This window comes from Melopsittacus undulatus, chromosome 1, assembly GCF_012275295.1.
Source record: "Melopsittacus undulatus isolate bMelUnd1 chromosome 1, bMelUnd1.mat.Z, whole genome shotgun sequence".
Taxonomy (NCBI): domain Eukaryota; kingdom Metazoa; phylum Chordata; class Aves; order Psittaciformes; family Psittaculidae; genus Melopsittacus; species Melopsittacus undulatus.
The window spans coordinates 129,173,066-129,183,620 of NC_047527.1; the positions used below are offsets into that span (position 1 = coordinate 129,173,066).

Genomic DNA, 10,555 nt, shown 5'->3' on the forward strand with positions numbered 1-10,555 from the left:
AGGGACTGGAAGATGATGAAATATCATTTATGTTACTGAGACACACATGTTCAGGGTGGTAAGAAGAAGGCCATCACATCAAAGAGCCAGCTCTCCTCCCATTTCCTTACAGTTTTTTCTTTTTTTTGCTTATTTATTTATTATTATTGCAGAATTTTAATTAATCAAGAATATGCTCAGTTCTTGGGTAGTATGCATTTCTCCAGCTACAGTCGTGCTTTGAATTGAGATGGGGCTTACATATATACCTCTAGCCCAGGGTATACACCTCTAGCCCAGGGAGAGGAAAACTGGGTTTCAGGATGGATGGGGGTAGCAGCACACCCTGACAGTCCCCTGATCCTCCACAGCATGATCCAGCTGGTGGAGCACGTGGCAGAGTCCCTGGCATGGCCATAAATCACTTACAGTGAGTGTGACTATGATCAGCTGTTTGACTTCTTGTTAAGCAACACTTACAATATCTGTAGGTGCACAATAAACAGTGCGGAATTGCTGATTGCACTCTGATTTACAAGGGATGGTGGAGAGAAGATGAAGAGAGACATGAGTCTTGTTACTCTCACTACAGTTTAGAAATGGGGAGCAAAACTTAACTCACAATGTAACTAGATAGAAACTTAGTTGTCACCCCACAGTATGTATATTTGGGGCTTGCATTTTTTTTTTGACGTGATTAATACATCACTTTTCTCATTAGTTTCAGCTACAGTAGCAATGTAAGGAAAAAGGGCTCTCCAGATAGCATTTATTTACTGTGTAGCCTAAGTGAAAACAATACCGATGAAGGTAAGTTCAAAATGCAATTCAGATTCATGAGATTGCCAGACCAGACAAGGTTAAAAGTGCTTGGAGGAAGTTTAGCTACAGAACTGCATTTTGGACATGTGTCCTGTCATAACAGTCAAAGTGTTGGACACTTGCGCATCATTTCTTTCTGAAATGATGTTTCCAGATCGACAAACCTTTCACTGGGATCAGTCATATCCTAAGTCTTGCCTTTTAGAATGCAACGCTTTTCTGTCTATTTTATGACAAGTAGTAACACTCTGTGTTCAGCACTGTATTAATCTTCTGATAATGTTATTTATTTTACAGTAATGGCACAGAAGGAGACTTTTCCTCTGCTTTTGACAAGGGCCCTGGAGACAGCTGACACACCACTAGCACAGTGCCAGACTAATACTGTAGGACATTCAGTCTAAATTAATGTAAAAAAACTAAGATAACACTATTTCTTTTTCTTCTGATACTGATCAGACTGATATGTTATGTTATGAATAGCTGACTGAGATCAAAGTTTTAGTCTCCTGTAACCTACTAAAAATACCCTCCTAACTCTTAGCTTCAGGCCTTCAGCAGAAATCTCACTCCTGCCCATCTTGGTCTTGCTGCATAGTACTATGAATCATACTACATAAATTGCACAGTAACACAGAACTAAGAATTTTCTTTGTCACTTAAACAATATTTTAGTGCTGATATCACAAATGGTCTATTAATTTTATATTGAACTAGTGAGAATACTACTCTCCTTAGAATTTGTGGGCCAAGCTTTTCCAATTATAAAATCTGCAACTTGAAGGGAAAAAAGCTGTTTGGATTAAATATTGTACCTAAAACCAAATAAACACTGACAATTTGCTAGCACTAAAGGCTTTCTACAGAATTTATTATTGGATTTTGAAAACTAAGAGCAGATGAGACAGCTCAGTGGTGAGAGGCATTTTTTAGTAAGACTAACAGAATGAAGGTCCTTTAGCACAGATGGTATCTGTCAAACAGAAGCTTCTGTTTTTATAGAGTTTTAATAAGCAGAGTTTCATGAACACTGGTCCCACATAGACTGGTTTTCTTGATAGGGTCCTAATTTTAGCTTGTTGCACTAATTTTAATATTGCATTCCACTACAAAGCAGTGAGAACATCTTCCACAGTTTAGTGCACAGTTCCATTATACCTCATCAGCTGTCTTTCATAGAAGATTTATTCAATTCTGCCTCTAAAGTTATGAATCAGTCTTTTTATAGCTGAGCTTTTTAGCAAATCTTCTTAATCCCACTCTCTACTTACCCTTAAAAAAATCGTGCAATTCCTAATCTTCATCAATGGATACTTTCAAGACTAAGCCTGAAGCAATCTGAGCCAGATCCAGAGCACAGACATACCACGAGCATAGTAGCATATTCTATTACCAATATTCACAAACATGGCAGAGCTCTACTGATGTTTTTGAGTCCTCATGCATGTAAACCTGAAAACCCCACAAACATTCCATAAGCAGAGCTTAGTTTGCTCTCAAAATGTAATTTATTACTAAAAATTTTGTTATCCACCTTTTCTGCAAGACTCTTAACAGTTATATTGCTAATATGTAAAACACATGGATTTATGTTCAGGTGGGAACATCACTCAACATGCTAAGCAGAATTAAGACACTTTTTAACCCTCCCAGTGAAGCTCTACAGACAGGTACTTAACACACTCTTATCCAGAACAAGGATAAGCATAACGGACCACATTACTGTCATTCAGTGCAGTCAAGTGGGTTATAGTCTCAACTGCCAGGACAGTTTCTGTATTTTACTTTGTGACTGATGAAGTGCAGAGAGCTAAAAGTGTAATCTGATGTCAGCCTTTCTACATTAGCATAAGTCATATGTGTCTGCAGGTAGTACTGTTACAGCAGAGCAGCCTATGCAGGTTGGCAGTCTGCATTCCTTCCCATCTCCTTATGCCTAGTAAAGTACATAGCTCTGCCTGAAGTTTTTCCACTGCCATGGAGTCCACAGAGGGGTTAGGGCTCAGCACAGCTTAACTTGTGGTCACTTTTTCTTGAAACAGGGTAACTAATGCAATTTCTCTCCTCTGCTTAATGACTCATTTCCATGAAACTTAATAGGAATTCAGTATTTTAGTTAAGTAGAAGAAATCTGGAAACTGGCCAATAATTAAAAATTTGCTGTGAAAGTACAACCAAATGCACCTACACATCACAACATCTGCATGAGACACATACGCCTCTTTTCCTATACAAATAAAGAATCTGGAATATGAACAGTGAAATACTGGATCAATACACATATTAACTGGACTTTGAGACAGGTGAAAACTAGAAAACAAACTAAACTAACATGGTCATAGCAGCTAGGGTAGATACAAAGGTTTTGATGCTGAAATTCAGACCACATACAAATTCTGTTTCTCTGCCAGTCTCATTTCAGTTAGTACTTTAACCCTCTTATTTATGGCTGCATTCTACTTCACCCTGTTAAAATAATACTTAGATTAAAAATAATAAAAAAAGCAGCTTTGCATATTAGTTCAATTTTTCCACCTGAATAAACAAGTTTTCCTTACAGTCAATTGTAATACAGAAGTACACCTTGCTATATTGCAACGGGAGGAATTAAGTAAGTCCGCGGGCTCTCACCCTTATTACAGTCAGTATAATTATGTAGTTCAAGAGTGGAATGCAGTCAAAAAGTACAACAAAGTGCAGAAGTGTCCTTTGCCATTCAGAACCTTCTGTGGTTTTGACAAGGGACTTTGCAATTGCTCCAGCAGCACAGCACTAATAGAAAGTAATGCTCTGAAGCTAACATATCTTACACTTACCAGAAACTTCCGCTCCTCAGTTCACAGAAGTTTTGAGTTCTTTTGATGACAGATGAGGGAAAAAGCCCTACAGAAAAGGCAATACTCCACCATGTGGCATTGCACGAGAACAGGCAGAACCGTTCTGTAAACCAGATTTTTCCAAGTCCTGCACTGAACTTACACATGAAGCGTAAATTCATAGTGGATCAGAGTGGTTTTCTTGGAATTGCATTTTGACATATTTTAAAGAAAACAAAAAAATCTGTCAATTTCACAATAATATGAATTTGGAAAAAAATAATCTTTTGGTTCCCTATCTAACAATGTAATTCAGATACCTAGAATGGGGTACTTCTCTGTTTGAAATTACTATTTGCACATTTTAAATATGTTACATCACACTTCCAAAAACTATAGAAGCATTTTGAATAGACTGAAAATGCTCAGTGGAGAAAAGAGAGAAATGTCCTTAAAAAGAAGTTTTCAAGTTTCTTTCTATTCTCAGAAAAGATTCTGAAATTTCAAAAAACTTCCTTAAACTGAAATTTTGCCTTTTGTACTCTGGTTTTCTGAAGAAACTCCCAGCTCTTTTTCATTTTTTAAGTCCTTCTCTCCTACTCAGTTGTTCATAAATTCACTGAAGTTTCTTAGACCATCTTTCAAAGTGTGCTACAGTAAGGAAACAAAGGAAGTCTAAACATAATTGTAATAATAATATAATTTATTAAAAAACCCAAAGAAATCCTGAAGTGTCAGAACTCCCGTACTCAAGCTTACTGCTAGAAATATAATTAACAGAACAGTTTTTGCTCAGAGGTAAGAAAAAACTGCAACATCACCAAGCAAAAAGTGCTACAGAAAATGAAAATGGGTTTTCTTCTTTTGTTATATTTGTCAATATAAAATTAAAAGTATTCAATAGAAAAATGCTGAAAGTCTCCTTCATTAAGTTTTCCTACAATCTTTATAATATGAAGCAGAACTGCTTTTTTATGGTCCCTCGTTGCTGATGCTTAAGGGCCTTGCTGCTTTACAACCTGAAAATGTTTTATACTGCAACATACCTCAAGCCCAGTGAGAACTCTCATAGTAAGACATTGCAGCGGTATGCAGCCTATGTTTTTCCCCCACTTTACACCTGTATCTACTGTCTGGCTAAAAATGGCAATCTTTTTATTCTTCTTTCATTAAGCCATTGCCTAGCTATGATTGCTCCTAATAGCTTAACATCAGTGGCTTGCTACAAGCCTTAGAGCTGATTTTAACCAAACTTTAACTTTGTTATGTGTAAAGTCATGACACAAAAATCATGGTCTGTGTCTTTAAAAAATGTATTTACTGATAATGTTGAAGAAGTGTGAAGCCTGATTTTCAGAGTCTTATTTGGAACCCAGAAGACAAAATATCTCTCTATAAACTGAGTCTACTCGATTCCTTTAGGCTTTATTGAAATTACAGAATTTCCGAAAGCTAAAGAGCAGAATAGAATCAACATTATGTTATAAAAAATGTATGTCTTACTATAATGAAACTATTTCAGCTCTTTCATAGCCAATCCTAAAAATCCTGAGAGCATCAGATCACATAACCTCTTCATAGGTATATGGAAAAAAAAACAACTCCAACAGTTTGGGTATCTAACTACCCCCATGCTTTTTACAACAAAGATCTGTACTGTCTGAGGGCTGTCAAAGGTTGGGATGCTTCCAAAGGCAAAACGTTTATTCAGAGGCAGATTTGATCAAGGCTCATGTTCTCCAAAAGGCAGCTAGCTTACTTAGGCCCTTTAAAAAAAACTTCGCTAGAGCTCATCCACTGATCTGTTTCGGATGCATATTTCGAGCAACTGAGAACTGTCAAACCAAAAGCAAAGAATTTGTTTCTAAAAGAAGCAAGGAAAAGACAAAGAGCAAAAGATAATACTGCAGTTCACTGCAGGCTTCAGAGTGCAGAACAATTGTTTTAATAACAGCTAAAAATACTTTCTTCTAAGAGCACTTGTTCTCCTGCCAAAGGCATTCAATACACCAAAAACATGTTTGCAGAATCAAAATATTTATAACACACAAAGAAGTTCCCCTTGTTTTAGAAACTTACAATAGCCGATTAAGTTGGAACTACATTTTTCATAATACAGACAAAAGATTAACAACCACAGACAGATGTGAATATTGGCTTTGTTGACAACCTACTGTTAAAACAGGAAAAATACCAGCATGTGTTTTCTCTAGATCACCTGATAGTTTCTTTGATGTAACTACCAATATAGTTAGAGGACAAAATAAAATTTTACTTTCTAACCTTCTCCTTGCTATGTGACAGAAGCTTATCAAAAACATCTGAACTCCTATTCAGGAAAGGCAATTAAGACTCCAGTCCCTTTTTAGCTTTTTTAGCTTTGGGTTCTTGTGACAGCTGAGATAATTCACTTCCTTCAACTTCACTGCAATGCTTTCTTTTCTTTTTCTTTGACTTTTTATGGTCACTTTGGTAACCACTGGAGTCAGTGGTAGGCAATACATGCTCCTGCTCCTCTTGCTTATGTGTTTTCTTTTTCTTCTTCTTCTTGTTTTTATCATCACATAATCCATTCATAGCACTGACACTTTGCTCTTCCGCATTTTCCTTCCCAGTGTTATTAGTCGCATCAAGTGGCTCCTCTGTAACATTATCTCCCCCAGAGTCATTCAAGCTATTTTCCTGGTGGTCAAGCTTTTGAGTTTCATCTCCATTTGTACTGTCAGTGACAGCCTCGGATTTTTTTGGCTTCATGCTGTAAAGAAATATACAAAATAAACTGATGTAGAGACATTTTAGTTAATCACACACAGTCCAATGTCAAAATTTGCTAAAGCAAAATATATACACCAAGTAGATAAAACATAAGCATTTGCTAAAAACAGCAACAGACAGAGAACTTGATACTCTAATTACAGAAAATCATAAAGCTGATTTACTACTTTTAGGGTAATTTCTTTTACTTGAATAGCTTCCTTTTTACCACAGAATTGGTATTTTCTTTCAAATTTAACCCTCCTCTAGTATATGCTGTACAGACCATTTTGATTTTTCCTTTTTTCTTGTACTCCTTCATCCACTAATTCATAATTACACCTTGTGTAGTAAAGCTTCTTAAGTTATTCAAAAGCACGCACAACCAACAGCCTGTTCACACATGACACAGAGTGCTGGTTTTACCAAGCAGTTGCCTTGCTGAAGTCTGCAGTTAAAACAAAGGTGATGCCAGAAAAGTTAAAAAAAGAAGAAAGAAAAAACCCCAAACAAAATAAAATAAAATAAAACAAAACAACAACAACAAAAAAGCAGGTACCCTCCAACTGAGAGCACTGGAGAAAAAAGTTAAAAACCATGGAGGAGGAGATGTCCTCAGAGGCACTGAGGACAAAATCATTTTCATTGTAAGTTCACTGACATAGTCTAGAGCACCTTTTCAGATTAAGAAAACCAAAGAAAAAAATGTTATGATTTTTTCAGCAGTAGACAAATTGTCCATTTAATTAAAAACAGCTACACTGGGACTCTTCATCAGGGACTGTAGTGATAGGAAGAGGAGTAATGGGTTTAAATTTAAACAAGGGAAGTTTAGGCTAGATATAAGAAAGAAGTTCTTTACTTTGAGGGTGGTGAGGCACTGGAACAGGTCCAAAGAAGTCGTAAATGCTCCATTCTTGGCAGTATTCCAAGGCAAGGTTGGACAGAGCCTTGGGTGACATGGTCTAGTGAGAGGTGTCCCTGCCCATGGCAAGGGGGTTGGAACTAGACAATCTTACGGTCCTTCCAAACCTAACTATTCTATGATTAGTAGAAAAAAAAATTGCTCAGCAAATGACCACTTTAAAAAAAATTAAATCTGATCCCTTTTAAAGATAGCACTATAAAGATTTTTAGCAAACTGTTCTGAAAATTTACAGAGGCATACATGAAAAGAGGAAGTTAATGCATTCTCTTGTATCATCTTTGATATTCTAATGTTTCAGCAAGCATTTAAGTCACACAAGTATAGCTGTTTGTAGTTATCTAACGTGTGTGTAAACACGTACATAAACACTATGTCAAGAAACAGGACTGCTTCCTTGAATGGCCTAAGCTTTTCATAAGCACAGATGCTCTAGACATTTGGGGGTGCTATTTTATTTATGCAATCAACAGTTAATAGGTCAGCACACTCAGATTTTTAAAGCTAAAAAAGTACCTACTTACATTTTTCCAGAAAATTTCCATGAGTCTTTAACACTAGAAAGTTTAGTTTAATATAACTAATGCAGGCTATATATAGGTATGCGCTTGTGTAAAACAAAGCAAAGCTTAAAGATTCTGACATAAAGTCAAATCATTGAACTTGTAACAAACCCATTAAAACATTAAAAATACTCTTTGATAGGGCACAATACCGGCTTTTAGTGAGTCCTCCTCGAATGAAGAACACCCCAGCTGCATCAGAATCTAAGTGCAATACTTGAAATTTCAGTTCATCGCCTATTTTTAACCCCAGGTCTTGCCACTGTGCAACTGACATTTGTTCAGGTTTAGGGATAGAAGCATTGAAGCATCCATGTATCAGGCAGCCAATATGACTAGGGGCCACTTTATTAATTACACCCTAAAAAAGAAAAAGAACATCATATGAAGCTATAATAAAGATCACATGTGGTATATATTTAGTTCCTTACATGGACACCTCTCAACAAAGTTGATGCACAAGTTATGAAATCAGTTTATCTAACAAATAAGTTAACTCTTTTTCACTAAAATCAAAGCTATTGCTATATACTCTTCATATGATTCCTCCAAAAACAGAATTAACCTCTACCTGCAAGATAAAAAAATCAAAACGAGGGATTTAGCCATAGTGAGTAGCTGAATAGAACAGATAACTCTTTCCTACAGCCACCAACTTTGCTTTAGAGCCATTTTAAGTCTGATTTACTTGCCTGTAACAAACAGCTTTCAGGATGGCACAGAACTACTTGGCAGCCAAAGATGCAGATGGCACAGCTTTTAAGTTCATTAATGGGGTTTCTGCCACATTTACATGTCTAAACGTCATTGACCTTTGTTTTCCTCAAAGATGAATGAAAGACAATGAGGGTTTTCTCATTCTCTTCTGAGCAAGAGCACACATTCACTTCTTAATCACATTTAGAAAGATAGAAACATACAAGCTATGCTGTGAAAGGTATGACACAACAAGGAATGTAAGCCAACTGCCAACTTATTTTTCCCCAAGTACTGATGCAAGGACATTAACAAGCTTACAGCTGTTTAGAGAGCCATACGTTTCCTTTTATGGGAAGGCAGGCTTCAGTTTTATGTACTGCTCTTGAACTTAAGGAACTAAACTTGTGAGAACATCCTAAATATTCCTGCCACTATTAAGTAAGAACAAGCAAAGTTGTTTGATAACTATCTGCTCTTCAGAAGGAAGCATCAGTATCAATGATAGCCAGAATTATGATCTGGTATAATAATAAATCTTTATGATACAATATTTTCATAACATATATGTGAGAAACCTGCTCAGCAATCAAAATTTCACATACGGAAATTGTGAAGCAAAGAGCCCTTTAATAGCAGCATTCTGGGTGCATCACCTATGGACAGATGTGCGCACCCGCCCAGTGGATATTTACAGTTTATACATCTTTCTAGGTTTCGTTTCCTGATTATGCTCGCCCTCTTCTGAGAAACGATTTACATTTTCCGAGAGCCCAAACCGCTCCCCTTTGACAGCTCTCGGAGGGTCTCTGGTGGTCGTAGGGAGGAAGGCTCTGAGTCTTCCTTAAGAATGAACTTCTGAACTTTGCTTCTGGCGCGTACGTTCAAGCATTGCAGTTACATAAACTTATCTGTATAACATACTGCGTATAGATGCTCCTATCACCGAATGCAAACTCCCTTGTCTGGGGCCCACATCCTGGAACCCCACGTCCTACAGACTTTCCATTCTGCCTATAGCTTGCTCACAACAAAACCTCCTACATTTTTCTCACAATATATGTATTTTCTGTATTTTGTCTGAACATATATGTATTTAACACATAAATGGACGGACAATTCAGATTAAAATAAACACTACTACTACAAACAGCTAATAAACTGCTGTAAACTATAAAATAAACTACTAACATAAACTAAAACATAACTCTACCGAAGTCTCAGACCTCTGATGATGATGGAGACAAGCCATGCTTTATTTAAAAGAAACGCAGCCCCGTGAGATGCCAACACGTTTACCTACCACCAGTTTCTTCCCTTTCTTGGGGCTGAAGATCACGAAATCAGCCTCGATGTTCAGGTGAATGAATCCTTGGTCGTCGTAAATGTCCCCGAGCTCCCCCACCACTTTAATGTTGTCGTAAGCCACCGGCACACCCTGAAGGCTGTAAGAAAAGGGGGAGCACCGTTAGCTGTTAAATCGCAGGCATCCACCACCGGGCCGGGGGACGTCAGGCGGGTTGAGGCCTCCTCCGAGCCGAGTCCAGTCCCCGGCCGCACCTCTCTGAGTACCGCAGGAGCTCGGCGTCCAGCTGGGCGCGGATGCCGGTGCGCTTGCGGCCCAGGTAGCGCGGGGCCAGCGCGACATGCCTGCGGTGCGGCGCCACCACCAGGCACGAATAACGCTGCCACACTAGGCCGCAGGCCACGGCAAAGGAGGGGATGGCGGCAGCGGGGGGCGGCGGCCCCTCCACGGCCATGCTGCTGACAGGTGGTGGCAGCGTCTGCACACGCCGCGGCGCGCTGCGATGGCGTCACCATCCGGCGGCGCGGGATGGCGATATCGCGGAGGGCGCGTTTCCGAGTGCTGGCGGCGGGAAGTCGCGTGGTCGGAGCGCCGCTAGTGCGGCCCGTCATGGCGGAGCAGGCGGTGTGGCTGCTGTGTGCTTCATACCAGAGTACTGCGGGGTCACGCCTGCCTCCCGGCTCTACCGGAGGAT

The 10,555-nt window shown here is 38.7% G+C and overlaps 1 protein-coding gene across 1 annotated transcript; it reads right to left on the reverse strand.

The window, feature by feature from the left end:
- Positions 1–4,299: 4,299 nt before the first annotated feature.
- POLR1F (RNA polymerase I subunit F) lies at positions 4,300–10,341 on the reverse strand. The gene is made up of 4 exons (XM_005153050.4): positions 10,116–10,341; positions 9,859–10,000; positions 8,012–8,220; positions 4,300–6,372 (listed from the first exon to the last, which is right to left on the reverse strand). The coding sequence occupies exons 1-4, from the start codon at positions 10,313–10,315 to the stop codon at positions 5,964–5,966; spliced, it is 960 nt and encodes a 319-aa protein (XP_005153107.2). The 5' UTR covers positions 10,316–10,341; the 3' UTR covers positions 4,300–5,963.
- Positions 10,342–10,555: the final 214 nt, after the last annotated feature.

What these genes read in the sequence shown, in the direction of transcription:
- POLR1F (XM_005153050.4), bottom strand. Translation starts at nt 10,315, where the DNA reads ATGGCCGTGGAGGGGCCGCCGCCCCCCGCTGCCGCCATCCCCTCCTTT. An exon ending in AGAAAGGGAAGAAACTGGTG is followed by an intron (nt 8,221 to 9,858) that starts GTAGGTAAACGT and finishes TTTCTTTTTTAG; the next exon opens with GGTGTAATTAATAAAGTGGC. An exon ending in GGAGGACTCACTAAAAGCCG is followed by an intron (nt 6,373 to 8,011) that starts GTATTGTGCCCT and finishes ATTTCTTTACAG; the next exon opens with CATGAAGCCAAAAAAATCCG.